The following is a 17,826-nucleotide window of genomic DNA, read 5'->3' as shown; positions in this document are numbered from 1 at the left end:
GGTATGACGGGGAAGGATCTACATTTTTTTTATCCTAACCCCGCAAACATAATATCTTGAGCTGTTTTCTTCCCTTTCTCGTCTGGGCACCCCATTGTGCTCCTGACAGATCTTACAAAGTTGTCTACACTGCTGTTAGGTAGACAAAGCCCCCCTTCATTTTCGGATGAACTTGGCTGGGATCCAGACTCGTCCGAGGATTTGTGTACCTCCTCTGACTCTGAACTTGCTGGGGATCGGGACCTGCTTGGTTGGCGGGTACTGGTGCTACTTGTATGCGCCAACCCCTGCATCTCCTCCCAGACTATGGCTGTGACATCAGATGGAGTCATTATATTCTCCTGCCGCAAGGTCTGTATGATACACTCTGAGCATAACCTCTTAGTATAAGAATCTGGGAGGGGCTGCGTACATAAGGCACATTCCTTGTGCTTGGACTTGTGCGTCCTTTTCTTAGCCTAGAGGAAGGGGATACAGGGGGAACATATATCAGCATATAGGAAGAGGCATTTTTAAAACTCACCCAGTGAAGCTGACAGGTACCGGTTCTGGAGGTGTATTTTTTGGCAGGTGATCCTTTTGTTTGGTGGTAGATCTCTCTGGAGGTCAACCACCGCTTTTAGTGCTGCTCCGAGCGCTCCTCTCCTTGCTGGGAGAACGCTGCTCTGCTGCGGCCAGGTGCGCTTCGTCGGCCGGTGAAGCCATCTCACACACACCGGTCAGACGCCAGCGCCGCTTTTTAAATTTGGCGCCGAATCTCCTGCCTCCCCGGACCAACCCGGAAGTGCTCCGGCGACTTCCGGGTTAGACGCGCCGCTCTCACTCACCATGCAGCGGCCAGAGGTATTAAGCTCCTCATGGAGCCGGGCGGACCCATGGTGACCGGACCCGGACTACGGATGGTTGGCCAGACGAGGGGGAGGCTGCAAACAGGGCTCCCCGCCGCTGCTTCTGGAACCGCAGCCCCTGCTGTTCCCACAGACACCGACGCAGGCGGGTGCATGGCCCAGGGATCCTCTTCATCTGTAGGTAAGCAGGGATTCCTATAGGAACAGGAAACCTAAACTGAGGAGAGGGGACCGCCTCCTTTTATTCTGTAGGTTTCCTGTTCCTATGGGCGGATCCCTCTCTCATGTGGGGTGCTGTCGTGGCGAAGGGTAAAATATGATTTTTTATTTTTACGGCTCTGTATTATAAACCTCTGTGAAGCACTAGATAAGTTCTTTAGGGGGTCTACTTTCCAAAATGGTGTCACTTGTGGGGGGTTTCAATGTTTAGGCACATCAGGGGCTCTCCAAACGCAACATGGCGTCCCATCTCAATTCCAGTAAATTTTGCATTGAAAAGTCAAATGGCGCTCCTTCCCTTCCGAGCTCTCCCATGCGCCCAAACAGTGGTTTACCCCCACATATGGGGTATCAGCGTACTCAGGGCAAATTGCACAACAACTTTTGGGGTCCAATTTCTCCTGTTACCCTTGGTAAAATAAAACAAATTGGAGCTGAAGTAATTTTTTTGTGAAAAAAAATTAAATGTTCATTTTTTTTTAAACATTCCAAAAATTCCTGTGAAACAGCCAAAGGGTTAATAAACTTCTTGAATGTGGTTTTGAGCACCTTGATGGGTGCAGTTTTTAGAATGGTGTCACACTTGGTTATTTTCTATTATATAGACCCCTCAAAATGACTTCAAATGAGATGTGGTCCCTAAAAACAATATGGTGTTGTAAAAATGAGAAATTGCTGGTCAACTTTTAACCCTTATAACTCCGTCACAAAAAAAAAAATGTTGGTTCCAAAATTGTGCTGATGTAAAGTAGACATGTGGGAAATGTTACTTATTAAGTATTTTGTGAGACATATCTCTGTGATTTAAGGGCATAAAAATTCAAAGTTGGAAAATTGCTAAATTTTTAAAATTTTTGCCAAATTTCTGTTTTGTTTTTTTTTACAAATAAACACAGGTAATATCAAAGAAATGTTACCACTATCATGAAGTACAATATGTCATGAGAAAACAATGTCAGAATCACCGGGATCCGTTGAAGCGTTCCAGAGTTATAACCTCATAAAGGGACAGTGGTCAGAATTGTAAAAATTGGCCCGGTCATTAACGTGCAAACCACCCTTGGGGGTAAAGGATACAAAATCTTTGCCATTATGTACAGTATGTCTTTTATCTATTTATTTTTTTAACACCGGCATGTCTCCAATTGTCCGGGAGATCAAATTTGTAAATAAGGGTTAATAAGAGCGACGGAGAAAAAAAAAAAGCACTTGTAAAAGTCTGTGCACTCCTCCAGTGTTATTATGCATCCCCCCTCTTCTCTACAGCTTGCAAAATGAAGGAAAAAATATATATAATTTTCCCCCCTCCTGTGTCACTTTTCATCACAAAGAAATATTAAAATATAGAATGTGATGGGTTTAAAAGTTTGTGCACCCATCTAGTATTACTATAGGGATTGACAAATCATCTCATTAGGCCTCCCAAAGCCAAAAATAAACCCCCAAATACAAAAAGTGGTCTGTGCATAAGTATTGGCGCACGTCCAGTTGCCATTAGAAACACTGTAGAACAAGGGTTCATCCTGAGCCTCCTGGTTCACGAGCGGAACACCAGATGTGCAGTGAAGACCGACACGCAGGCAGATACTAGCAGATAACTTTATTTAAGATCAATAACATAGAACCAATTTCATCTTTTTTTTTCAAATTTCACCTTTATACAATTTGCTACATAAAATATTTTTCCGCCTCCTTATAATTCTTCTCTCGAGTTTACAAAAATAGCAAATGGCGATCCTCAGCCTGGATTGTCTCATTCTAGATGTGGGGGGCTTCACACACAGTGGGGGTGTCTGGGGGTAAGATCTGGGCTCACTTAGTAATGTTTTTGGTATGGCAGCGGCTGTACTATAAACCTCCTCACTATGAGGTACCTCCGATCCCGACTGAAGCAGCCGCCCGCACCCCTGCACCTGGGGGGCACCCATCATGGTGGGCGCCTTCTATTCTCTGGGGCAGGTTCACTAGGTGCTAGTGTCCCAGTCATATGACACAGCCGCGCTCAGATCAAAGGATTTTCAGATCGCAGAAATTTCTGCAACAAAATCCACAGTGAAGTCACCACCTAGAAATAAGGTTTAGGGCAGTAAGAGTAGAATAAGGGTACAGAAAAGAGCAGGAAGTGGATGGTGGCAAGTGTACAGCGAAGGGGAGAGAGCGCGGCAGAGGAGAGAGCGTGAGGGGAGAGAGCGCGCGGGAGGGGAGAGAGAGAGCGGGAAGAGCGCGCAGGAGGGGAGAAAGAGTGCGGGAAGGAAGAGCGCGCGGGAGGGGAGAGATAGCGGGAGGGGAGAGAAAGCGTGAGAGGAGAGATAGCGGGAGGGGAGAGAGAGCACGGGAAGGAAGAGAGCGGGAGGAGAGAGAGAGCGGGAGGGGAGAGAGAGCGCGGGAAGGAAGAGCGTGCGGGAAGGAAGGGAGAGAGAGCGTGGGAGGGGAGAGAGAGTGCGGGAGGGGAGAGAGAGTGCGGGAAGGAAGAGCGCGCGGGAAGGAAGAGCGCGCGGGAAGGAAGAGCGCGGGAGGGGAGAGAGAGCGTGAGAGGAGAGATAGCGAGAGGGGAGAGAGAGCACGGGAAGGAAGAGAGCGTGGGAAGGGAGAGAGCGGGAGGAGAGAGAGAGAGCGCGGGAAGGAAGAGCGTGCGGGAAGGAAGGGAGAGAGAGCGCGGGAGGGGAGAGAGAGCGCGGGAGGGGAGAGAGAGTGCGGGAAGGAAGAGCGCGCGGGAAGGAAGAGCGCGCGGGAAGGAAGAGCGCGCGGGAAGGAAGAGCGCGGGAGGGGAGAGAGAGCGCGGGAGGGGAGAGAGCGCGGGAGGGGAGAGAGCGTGGGAGGGGAGAGAGCGCGGGAGGGGAGAGAGAGCACGGGAGGAGAGATAGCGGGAGGAGAGATAACAGGAGGGGAGAGAGAGCACGGGAGGGGAGAGAGCGCGGGAGGAGAGAGCGCGGGAGGGGAGAGAGAGAGCGGGAGGGGAGAGAGAGAGCGGGAGGGGAGAGAGAGAGCGGGAGGGGAGAGAGCAGGAGGAGAGAGCGCGTGGGAGGGGAGAGAGCGCGGGAGGGGAGAGAGCGAGAGGAGAGAGAGCGGGAGGAGAGCGACCACGGGAGGGGAGAAAGAGCGAGGGGAGTAAGCGCGGGAGGGGAGGGAAGGTGGGAGAGGGAGGGAAGGTGGGAGGAGAGGGAGGGAAGGTGGGAGGAGAGAGAGGGAACGTGGGAGGAGAGAGAGGGAACGTGGGAGGAGAGAGAGGGAACGTGGGAGGAGAGAGAGGGAACGTGGGAGGAGAGGGAGTGAAGGTGCTAGAGCAGAGATTGTGAAGTATAGAAGTTAGTAGTGGAAGTTTAGGTGGAAAGTGTGGAGAAGAGGGCAGACGGAAGAGGAATGACTCTGCGAGCGGACCACAGATGCCATCATGAATGACTCTGCGAGCTGATCACAGACGCCTTCCTTAATGAATCTGAGGACTGACCACAGACGCCATCATGAATGACTCTGCTGCCGGTTTGTTCGTCTGCGATCATTTAGTGTCCTGGAGAGGTTGTCCGGTCATTGTCAGATGGTCCGATCCCATATGTCCGGGAGGCGAGAACAGGCTACACATCCAAAACCATGTGGTTCACTGCTCACCATCTAATGTGTTTGGGGATTTACCCCGTCGGGGGCTCAGACTAATTAAACTATTTCTGCCCAGAGAACGCCATCTCCGATCCTGCACACCGGCTACAGGAGCAGTGGGTACGTGCGGGTACATTCAGGGCCAAGTTAGCGACATCCCACTATGGACGCACCACGAGTTATGAGGGGGATATTTATTATATTCCATCCATAGAGAAATTAGTGTTGTGGGTTTGTGCTGGCGGCGAGGTAAGATGGACGTCACATGGGCAGTGGAAAATCCGCAACACACAGCGTCTTACAGTAACATCCAGAGCTGCGCTCACAATTCAGCTCATGGTTTTCGACCTCCGTCACAGCAGTTTTCCTCCAGCTTCTGCAGTCTGGCTGGGTATGAAGCAGCGCTGTGAGCGCAGCTCTGGATGTGACTAGAGTACAGCAGTATGGATGGATGACTTTGGGTTATAGATTCTGGGGGTAAAGTGCTTCTTTTATAGAAATGGATGGTTCTTCTTCGAAAACAAGATCACAGAACAGACCTGGTCGCCACCAGGCGGGATATGTGGGGTCACTATAAGGGGGTATATGACACTCTCGTAGTATTAGCGTCCCCTCAGGGGGTAGCCACTGTGCTCTTTGCCATCTTTTCTCCATCAGTAAACCAAACACATGTAAAATAAACCTGGGGACCCTTATCACACCCGTCCCCACGTCACGCCCCGTCACCGCCCCGAATATATATATATGTATATATACTGTTACTCCAGGGTTGGAGACTCCCAATAAATTAAAATGCAGATAAAAGTAAACAAGGTGGAGAAATTAGTGCCGGGGAAGAGGGTGGGGTCTTAAAGGGAATGAGTCAGAGTGGGGGAGGGGTATCCAGTGTGTGGGGGAGGGGGTCGGGAGCGGACTTCTCTGTGTTCCCCGTTTTCACTTTCCTTTACCAGTTCATTATGCAGCTGCGGTTCAGAGTCATGAAGTAGACCTGACTGCTCCCGCCGGAGCGCACCGAGGCGAAGAACACCTGAAAGGGAAGTAGGACGGGAGAAGCGTTACCGCCAGGTGGGCCGCCAAACACAGGGTGCGCCGATATACGGATGCAACGTCCACCTTACCTTATCGTTACGCTCACACAGGAACTTTAGTCGCTGAGCTCTCTTGTGCATGAAGACCCCGTCCAGGTGGCCGGTCTCCACGGAGCGGATCTCGATGGCTTTCTCTCCCCACCCCATGATCTGGTTGGAGCAGATGTACGCTGGAGGAGAAGCAGCCAAAAATTAGGAACCGTGAGATACTCCCTTAGATACTCTCACTTGTTAAAAGGGGGAACGTTCACCAAAACTTATTTTGTGTCCCAACTCACCCACAGAGGTGGGCATCTCGCCCCACTGCAGCACCACGTCTTTGATAATCCTCCCGTACGTGTTGACGTAGACCCCCTCGTCCTCGTAGCACAGCAGCATCTCCATCCCGTCTGTGTTTGGCAGGAAAATGATGGCGTGGGGGTTAATCTGGCTCTGAATCTAAGTGCACAAAGAAAGGGTTAAGTAAGGAAAAAAAATTAAAAAAATCTCTGTCCGTCAGTTTCCAGCTGAGAAGATGTGAAATGGAGACTCACGTGGACGGGAATGTAGATGTCGTAGTTGTTTCCTGAGTCGACGTCGACTGCATGGAAACCAGATGAAGAACCATAGATGACCTTTAACCTCTGCCCCTCTTCCACCGTGAGATCCACCAGTTGTGGTCGGTGGGGGAGGTCTGTGAAGGACTGGATATAGATGGAGCGGTCAGAAACGGAAAGCAGGACTATCAGTAATCAGATTCGTAAAGTCGACACCACCCTTGTCATTTACCTTGAAAGCCATGAACTTGTGGTACGGTTTGGGGGCCCAGGCGTAAACTTCTACAGAGTTCTTCAAGGCGATCACCAGAAACTTGATCCGTTCGTACTTGACTGCAAAAAAGTAAGGGGGATGGGATGAGACGAGCCCCATGGATTGAAAATTGTGCGGTGGTAAAGAAGCGAGGTGTTCTTACCAACTCGATAGTGGACACATCCCTCCATGTCTCCCACCGTGCTCCAGCCCTGCTTCTTCTCCACTTCAGGATCATTGTGGAGGATCTTGTTTCGGAGCCATGAGAGATAGTAGACTCGCAGCTTGTTCCTCTTACCTGGGACACAGGGGCAATGCCAAAAATTATGAAAAATACTGGGAGGATGGACCTCATAGCTTGAATAGAAGGTGTCCACCCACCACTAATGGTAATGAGGAGGTTGAGTCCCTCTAGAACGTCCATTTGCTGGAATCTCCGCCGGGTGATCAGACTGTAAACCTTCCCTTGACCACTGCGGTCCAGAAGCATCAGTCCGTTCTCAGTACCGACCAACAGGTTCACCCCTGGTACAGGACACGATATATGAGATGTGGTGGAGACCATCAAAAACATTCCTGAAGCTTTTGTGGTCTCCACTCACCCCACAGTGCGGCACACAGGATCTCGGAGTTGAACCTCTTCTTGTACTTCCTGATCTCGGGGGTGTCGCTGTGTGGCCTGGTGTTAGTCGGATTCACGTTCACAACCGATCCTTTTCGAGCCTCGTATTTGAGTTGCTCCAACCTGGCCGCATCTCCACTAACAAAGGATGCTGAAAAAGGGGACATTTTGCGTTAAAGGTGTTTAAAATGTTATGGGTGATACAACCCAATGTAAAGAAGGGTAGTCTGGACTACCTGCCACTGGGATGGTGTCGCCTGGGCCGCTGGATGACTGATATAACCCGAGATCTACAAACATAGTGAATGAGGTTTTCGGAGGAGCTTTCACCAACCCGCGGGACTGATACTAAAAAGAAGGGAAAAACATTGACTTCCTGTAAAGGTAAATCACCTTCTCATCATATGAATCTCAGTTGTCCTCTCTGGTCTCCTTTGCTTCCATTCTCTCCTTACCACGTAACAGACCTGCACTCATCTCTCATTTTCACCCATCTACCACCACACCTGCCTTAGATGCAATGCTCTGCTCAACTAGTCCCACATATCACTATCCAAAATGTTCAATCCTGTATAAGTCTTATTGTCTATTTCTTGTGAAATATCTCCAAATTCATGTACTCCCTGATATGCAGTCCCATCTCAACTTCACTTCCTTTCTTAGAAGTTTCTTTTTAACACTTCTGTAGCAACTAGCCTTTCTAAACACATTCCCTACTCAACCAAGTCGCCTAGTTTTCAAACATCGTACTCAACCAACAAGTCCCATCACTAAAAGTCTTCTCTTCTCAATACCCAACCAATGAGTTCCCTCTTAATTGTCAACCAATGAGTCTCATCACCAAACATCTTCCCTTCTCAATCAACCTACGAGGTGCACCTACTAACCTTTCACATCTCAATAGTCAACCAACAAGTCCCATCTGCAAACATATTCCCTACTCAATGATCAGCCAACAAGTGCAATCTTCAAATGTCCTCCCTTCTCAATACCCAACCAACGAGTCCCATCTTAAGTCAACCAAGTTGTCTCATCAGTGAACATCTTTCCTGCTCAATGGCCAACGGGCAAGTCCCATCTCCAAACGTCTTCCTTCTCAAAACACAACCAGCAAGTACCATTTCCAAACATCTTCCCTTCTCGATACTCAACCAACAAGTCCCATCTCCAAACGTCTTTCCTTCTCAATGGTCAATCAACAAGTCCCATCACCTATTATCTTTACTTTTTAATAGTCAACCAACAAGTCCCATCTCAAAATGTTTTCTCAATAGACAACTAGCAAGTCCCATCGAACATCTTTAATATTCACTGGCGAACCAACAAGTCCCATCAAACGTCTTCCCTTCTCAAAATTCAACCAACAAGTCCCATCCTCAAAAGTCTTTCTTTCCCAATATGTAACCATCATATGCCAATACTCAAGTCCATTCTCCAAACATCTTTCCTTCTCAATCAACCAGGCCCCATCTCCCAACATCTTTCCTAATCGTTACTCATCCAACAAGTTCCATCTCCAGATACCTTTCCCTACTAATAGTTCAATCTCCTGATGACTTCCTTTTTTATTAGTCAAGCAACAAGTTCCATCTGTCAAGTATTCTCACAACTCAACAAAGTCTCATCACCAAAAGTCTTCCCTTCTCAATATACAACCAACAAATCCCATCAAACGTCATTCCTTCTCAATACTCAACCAAGTCCCATCTTCAACATCTTCTCTTCTCAGTACTCAACCAACGAGTCCCATCTCCAAGTCTTTCTTTCCCAAATTCAAACCATAAAGACACATCTTCCCTTGCCAATATTATAGTCCCTTCTCCAAACATCTTACCTTCTCAATAATCAACCAAGTCCCATCTCCAAACATCTTTCCGAATCATTACTCGGTTTCATCTCCAGACATCTTCACTACTAATAGATCAATCTCCTGATGACTTCTTATTAGTCAACAAAACATTCAGCTATCAAGATCCTTCTCTGAACACCTTATCTATTCCATGCTCTACAACACATCATATCTAAATGTCTCCAACCAGAGATACCTGACAGTGATCGCCTGTTGCCCTCACATTACTCACATCTGTTCCGACACCCTCTTTGTTGGGCGAAGAGCCAGGCCCTTTGGGCTCAGTGGGCGAGTGGCTTGGTTGCACCACATCTGGCAGGTTTGTGTATCCGTTGCTATCTGCGTGCAGCAGGTTACGTTCCTCTTCTGGCGTCTGAGAGGAAGAAAAGAGTGATGGTTTTTTTTTTTGCTCACATGTCCTCCAAATAAGGATGAAATCGAGAAGACTTGAAGACGGGACCACAATCTGTGCTGACACCTTTGTGTTTGACCTTCCAATTTTTTTTTTCGATCACCCTCCCCCTCACCCTTTGCACAATCATGGTGCCATCTCCATAGGAGCTGTCAGATGTGCTCCCCACCAGCTCTTCCACGTCGTGGACCACCATGGTGCTCACGCTGTCTGTGTCCGCGTCACGACCATTTCGACTGAAGGGAAGAAAAAATAAATAAATATAGAGCATTCGGAGGATTCCCAGGTCTAAATTTATGAGCGTGTAACTACCTGGATGATGAATTTTCTCTGCTTTGTTCCTGTCTTTCTTGATCACCATCATCATCATCCTCGTCACTGCTGTCCATCTCATCACTGGAGGAAGAGTAGTCCAAAGCCTTTTTCGGTGGTTTTGGGACATCTTCTGGGCGGTCCTTCACTAGTAAGTGGTCCTGGAGAAGGCCAATGCAGGAGATTTGGTTATTTTTTAAGGGGATAATAAAATATCTATTGAGAACATGTTCTTGTTTATATGTGGTTTACAGGGTGAGGGAAGGAAGGAGCATGAACTACACCTTCAACACATCCAACAGCTAGGAAACGTCCAGCAGCCACCACAACATGACACACCCCAGAAGTCCAGTTACATGCTACGTTGTGCATGCCCAACCAGCACAGACATGTTTTATACAGGCGCACAGTACATCATGACATCGAAAACACACAATAGTGCACAGCCGCACAATATACCGCAATATAAATACTAAATATACAGCACCACATGAGTAATGTAAAGTGAGACTACAATATTCCCAATCCCAAAACAGACAGCGGAACACTACACCCTGACATGCATACACACCAGGTAATGTACATCCGCACACTACACCCTGACATGCATACACACCAGGTAATGTACATCCGCACACTACACCCTGACATTCATATACACCAGGTAATGTACATCCGCACACTACACCCTGACATTCATACACACCAGGTAATGTACATCCGCACACTACACCCTGACATTCATATACACCAGGTAATGTACATCCGCACACTACACCCTGACATTCATATACACCAGGTAATGTACATCCGCACACTACACCCTGACATTCATATACACCAGGAAATGTACATCCGCACACTACACCCTGACATTCATATACACCAGGTAATGTACATCCGCACACTACACCCTGACATTCATATACACCAGGTAATGTACATCCGTACACTACACCCTGACATTCACATACACACCAGGTAATGTACATCCGCACACTACACCCTGACATTCATATACACCAGGTAATGTACATCCGCACACTACACCCTGACATTCATATACACCAGGTAATGTACATCCGCACACTACACCCTGACATTCATATACACCAGGTAATGTACATCCGCACACTACACCCTGACATTCATATACACACCAGGTAATGTACATCCGCACACTACACCCTGACATTCATATACACACCAGGTAATGTACATCCGCACACTACACCCTGACATTCATATACACCAGGTAATGTACATCCGCACACTACACCGACATTCATATACACCAGGTAATGTACATCCGCACACTACACCCTGACATTCATATACACCAGGTAATGTACATCCGCACACTACACCCTGACATTCATATACACCAGGTAATGTACATCCGCACACTACACCCTGACATTCATATACACCAGGTAATGTACATCCGCACACTACACCCTGACATTCATATACACCAGGTAATGTACATCCGCACACTACACCCTGACATTCATATACACACCAGGTAATATACATCCGCACACTACACCCTGACATTCATATATACCAGGTAATGTACATCCGCACACTACACCCTGACATTCATACACACCAGGTAATGTACATCCGCACACTACACCCTGACATTCATATACACCAGGTAATGTACATCCGTACACTACACCCTGACATTCACATACACCAGGTAATGTACATCCGTACACTACACCCTGACATTCATACACACCAGGTAATGTACATCCATACACTACACCCTGACATTCATATACACCAGGTAATGTACATCCGTACACTACACCCTGACATTCATATACACCAGGTAATGTACATCGGCACACTACACCCTGACATTCATATACACCAGGTAATGTACATCCGCACACTACACCATGACATTCATACACACCAGGTAATGTACATCCATACACTACACCCTGACATTCATATACACCAGGTAATGTACATCCGTACACTACACCCTGACATTCATATACACCAGGTAACGTACATCCGCACACTACACCCTGACATTCATACACACCAGGTAATGTACATCCGCACACTACACCCTGACATTCATATACACACCAGGTAATGTACATCACACACTACACCCTGACATTCATATACACCAGGTAATGTACATCCACACACTACACCCTGACATTCATATACACCAGGTAATGTACATCCGCACACTACACCCTGACATTCATATACACCAGGTAATGTACATCCGTACACTACACCCTGACATTCATATACACACCAGGTAATGTACATCCACACACTACACCCTGACATTCATACACACACCAGGTAATGTACATCCACACACTACACCCTGACATTCATATACACCAGGTAATGTACATCCGCACACTACACCCTGACATTCATATACACCAGGTAATGTACATCCGCACACTACACCCTGACATTCATATACACCAGGTAATGTACATCCGCACACTACACCCTGACATTCATATACACACCAGGTAATGTACATCCACACACTACACCCTGACATTCATATACACCAGGTAATGTACATCCACACACTACACCCTGACATTCATATACACACCAGGTAATGTACATCCGCACACTACACCCTGACATTCATATACACCAGGTAATGTACATCCACACACTACACCCTGACATTCATATACACACCAGGTAATGTACATCCGCACACTACACCCTGACATTCATATACACCAGGTAATGTACATCGCACACTACACCCTGACATTCATATACACCAGGTAATGTACATCCGCACACTACACCCTGACATTCATATACACACCAGGTAATATACATCCGCACACTACACCCTGACATTCATATACACCAGGTAATGTACATCCGCACACTACACCCTGACATTCATATACACCAGGTAATGTACATCCGCACACTACACCCTGACATTCATATACACCAGGTAATGTACATCCATACACTACACCCTGACATTCATATACACCAGGTAATGTACATCCACACACTACACCCTGACATTCATACACACACCAGGTAATGTACATCCACACACTACACCCTGACATTCATATACACCAGGTAATGTACATCCACACACTACACCCTGACATTCATATACACACCAGGTAATGTACATCCGCACACTACACCCTGACATTCATATACACCAGGTAATGTACATCCACACACTACACCCTGACATTCATATACACACCAGGTAATGTACATCCACACACTACACCCTGACATTCATATACACCAGGTAATGTACATCCGTACACTACACCCTGACATTCATATACACCAGGTAATGTACATCCGCACACTACACCCTGACATTCATATACACCAGGTAATGTACATCCGCACACTACACCCTGACATTCATATACACCAGGTAATGTACATCCGCACACTACACCCTGACATTCATATACACCAGGTAATGTACATCCACACACTACACCCTGACATTCATATACACACCAGGTAATGTACATCCGCACACTACACCCTGACATTCATATACACCAGGTAATGTACATCCACACACTACACCCTGACATTCATACACACACCAGGTAATGTACATCCACACACTACACCCTGACATTCATATACACCAGGTAATAGTACATCCGCACACTACACCCTGACATTCATATACACCAGGTAATGTACATCCGCACACTACACCCTGACATTCATATACACCAGGTAATGTACATCCGTACACTACACCCTGACATTCACATACACACCAGGTAATGTACATCCGCACACTACACCCTGACATTCATATACACCAGGTAATGTACATCCGCACACTACACCCTGACATTCATATACACCAGGTAATGTACATCCGTACACTACACCCTGACATTCATATACACCAGGTAATGTACATCCGCACACTACACCCTGACATTCATACACACCAGGTAATGTACATCCGTACACTACACCCTGACATTCATATACACCAGGTAATGTACATCCGCACACTACACCCTGACATTCATATACACCAGGTAATGTACATCCGCACACTACACCCTGACATTCATATACACCAGGTAATGTACATCCGCACACTACACCCTGACATTCATACACACCAGGTAATGTACATCCGCACACTACACCCTGACATTCATACACACCAGGTAATGTACATCCGCACACTACACCCTGACATTCATATACACCAGGTAATGTACATCCGCACACTACACCCTGACATTCATATACACACCAGGTAATGTACATCCGCACACTACACCCTGACATTCATATACACACCAGGTAATGTACATCCGCACACTACACCCTGACATTCATATACACCAGGTAATGTACATCCGCACACTACACCCTGACATTCATATACACACCTGGTAATGCACATCCGCACACTACACCCTGACATTCATATACACCAGGTAATGTACATCCACACACTACACCCTGACATTCATATACACACCAGGTAATGCACATCCGCACACTACACCCTGACATTCATATACACCAGGTAATGTACATCCGCACACTACACCCTGACATTCATATACACCAGGTAATGTACATCCGCACACTACACCCTGACATTCATATACACCAGGTAATGTACATCCGCACACTACACCCTGACATTCATATACACCAGGTAATGTACATCCGCACACTACACCCTGACATTCATACACACCAGGTAATGTACATCCACACACTACACCCTGACATTCATATACACCAGGTAATGTACATCCGCACACTACACCCTGACATTCATATACACCAGGTAATGTACATCCACACACTACACCCTGACATTCATATACACCAGGTAATGTACATCCGCACACTACACCCTGACATTCATACACACCAGGTAATGTACATCCGCACACTACACCCTGACATTCATATACACCAGGTAATGTACATCCGCACACTACACCCTGACATTCATATACACCAGGTAATGTACATCCGCACACTACACCCTGACATTCATATACACCAGGTAATGTACATCCGCACACTACACCCTGACATTCATATACACCAGGTAATGTACATCCGCACACTACACCCTGACATTCATACACACCAGGTAATGTACATCCGCACACTACACCCTGACATTCATACACACCAGGTAATGTACATCCGCACACTACACCCTGACATTCATATACACCAGGTAATGTACATCCGCACACTACACCCTGACATTCATATACACACCAGGTAATGTACATCCGCACACTACACCCTGACATTCATATACACACCAGGTAATGTACATCCGCACACTACACCCTGACATTCATATACACCAGGTAATGTACATCCGCACACTACACCCTGACATTCATATACACACCTGGTAATGCACATCCGCACACTACACCCTGACATTCATATACACCAGGTAATGTACATCCACACACTACACCCTGACATTCATATACACACCAGGTAATGCACATCCGCACACTACACCCTGACATTCATATACACCAGGTAATGTACATCGCACACTACACCCTGACATTCATATACACACCAGGTAATGTACATCCGCACACTACACCCTGACATTCATATACACCAGGTAATGTACATCCGCACACTACACCCTGACATTCATATATACCAGGTAATGTACATCCGTACACTACACCCTGACATTCATACACACCAGGTAATGTACATCCGCACACTACACCCTGACATTCATATACACCAGGTAATGTACATCCGCACACTACACCCTGACATTCATACACACCAGGTAATGTACATCCGCACACTACACCCTGACATTCATATACACCAGGTAATGTACATCCACACACTACACCCTGACATTCATATACACCAGGTAATGTACATCCGCACACTACACCCTGACATTCATACACACCAGGTAATGTACATCCGCACACTACACCCTGACATTCATATACACCAGGTAATGTACATCCGCACACTACACCCTGACATTCATATACACACCAGGTAATGTACATCCGCACACTACACCCTGACATTCATATACACACCAGGTAATGTACATCCGCACACTACACCCTGACATTCATATACACCAGGTAATGTACATCCGCACACTACACCCTGACATTCATATACACACCTGGTAATGCACATCCGCACACTACACCCTGACATTCATATACACCAGGTAATGTACATCCACACACTACACCCTGACATTCATATACACACCAGGTAATGCACATCCGCACACTACACCCTGACATTCATATACACCAGGTAATGTACATCCGCACACTACACCCTGACATTCATACACACCAGGTAATGTACATCCGCACACTACACCCTGACATTCATATACACCAGGTAATGTACATCCGCACACTACACCCTGACATTCATATACACCAGGTAATGTACATCCACACACTACACCCTGACATTCATATACACCAGGTAATGTACATCCGCACACTACACCCTGACATTCATACACACCAGGTAATGTACATCCGCACACTACACCCTGACATTCATATACACCAGGTAATGTACATCCACACACTACACCCTGACATTCATATACACCAGGTAATGTACATCCGTACACTACACCCTGACATTCATACACACCAGGTAATGTACATCCGTACACTACACCCTGACATTCATATACACCAGGTAATGTACATCCACACACTACACCCTGACATTCATATACACCAGGTAATGTACATCCGTACACTACACCCTGACATTCATACACACCAGGTAATGTACATCCGCACACTACACCCTGACATTAATATACACCAGGTAATGTACATCCGCACACTACACCCTGACAATCATATACACCAGGTAATGTACATCCACACACTACACCCTGACATTCATATACACCAGGTAATGTACATCCGCACACTACACCCTGACATTCATATATACCAGGTAATGTACATCCGCACACTACACCCTGACATTCATATACACACCAGGTAATGTACATCCGCACACTACACCCTGACATTCATATACACACCAGGTAATGTACATCCGCATACTACACCCTGACATTCATATATACCAGGTAATGTACATCCGCACACTACACCCTGACATTCATATATACCAGGTAATGTACATCCGCACACTACACCCTGACATTCATATATACCAGGTAATGTACATCCGCACACTACACCCTGACATTCATATACACCAGGTAATGTACATCCGTACACTACACCCTGACATTCATATACACCAGGTAATGTACATCCGCACACTACACCCTGACATTCATATACACCAGGTAATGTACATCCGCACACTACACCCTGACATTCATATACACCAGGTAATGTACATCCGCACACTACACCCTGACATTCATATACACACCAGGTAATGTACATCCGCACACTACACCCTGACATTCATATACACCAGGTAATGTACATCCGCACACTACACCCTGACATTCATATACACCAGGTAATGTACATCCGCACACTACACCCTGACATTCATATACACACCAGGTAATGTACATCCGCACACTACACCCTGACATTCATATACACCAGGTAATGTACATCCGCACACTACACCCTGACATTCATATACACCAGGTAATGTACATCCGCACACTACACCCTGACATTCATATACACACCAGGTAATGTACATCCGCACACTACACCCTGACATTCATATACACACCAGGTAATGTACATCCGCACACTACACCCTGACATTCATATACACACCAGGTAATGTACATCCGCACACTACACCCTGACATTCATATACACCAGGTAATGTACATCCGCATACTACACCCTGACATTCATATACACCAGATAATGTACATCCGCACACTACACCCTGACATTCATATACACCAGGTAATGTACATCCACACACTACACCCTGACATTCATATACACCAGGTAATGTACATCCGCACACTACACCCTGACATTCATATACACCAGGTAATGTACATCCGCACACTACAC

At 46.6% G+C, this 17,826-nt stretch overlaps 1 protein-coding gene across 7 annotated transcripts in view; it reads right to left on the bottom strand.

The window, feature by feature from the left end:
* Nucleotides 1-4,250: 4,250 nt before the first annotated feature.
* Nucleotides 4,251-17,826, bottom strand: part of MINK1 (misshapen like kinase 1) — a 138,830-nt gene continuing 125,254 nt past the window's right edge. For 2 of the 7 annotated variants that reach the window (XM_077261616.1, XM_077261618.1), the window contains exons 21-32: nt 9,734-9,894; nt 9,537-9,657; nt 9,242-9,382; nt 7,397-7,508; nt 7,141-7,311; nt 6,920-7,063; nt 6,702-6,836; nt 6,518-6,618; nt 6,283-6,432; nt 6,028-6,187; nt 5,780-5,919; nt 4,254-5,688 (exon numbers count right to left, since the gene is read on the bottom strand). In XM_077261616.1, coding sequence (XP_077117731.1) covers nt 5,605-5,688; nt 5,780-5,919; nt 6,028-6,187; nt 6,283-6,432; nt 6,518-6,618; nt 6,702-6,836; nt 6,920-7,063; nt 7,141-7,311; nt 7,397-7,508; nt 9,242-9,382; nt 9,537-9,657; nt 9,734-9,894 — 1,620 coding nt within the window. In that variant the 3' untranslated portion in view covers nt 4,254-5,604. Of the gene's footprint in view, nt 5,689-5,779; nt 5,920-6,027; nt 6,188-6,282; nt 6,433-6,517; nt 6,619-6,701; nt 6,837-6,919; nt 7,064-7,140; nt 7,312-7,396; nt 7,509-9,241; nt 9,383-9,536; nt 9,658-9,733; nt 9,895-17,826 lie in introns of all 7 variants that reach the window. The other 5 variants (XM_077261619.1, XM_077261620.1, XM_077261617.1 and 2 more) reach the window with 4 other exon arrangements.

Source organism: Ranitomeya variabilis, chromosome 5, assembly GCF_051348905.1.
Source record: "Ranitomeya variabilis isolate aRanVar5 chromosome 5, aRanVar5.hap1, whole genome shotgun sequence".
Taxonomy (NCBI): Eukaryota; Metazoa; Chordata; class Amphibia; order Anura; family Dendrobatidae; genus Ranitomeya; species Ranitomeya variabilis.
This window is presented reverse-complemented; position numbering and strand designations above follow the sequence as displayed.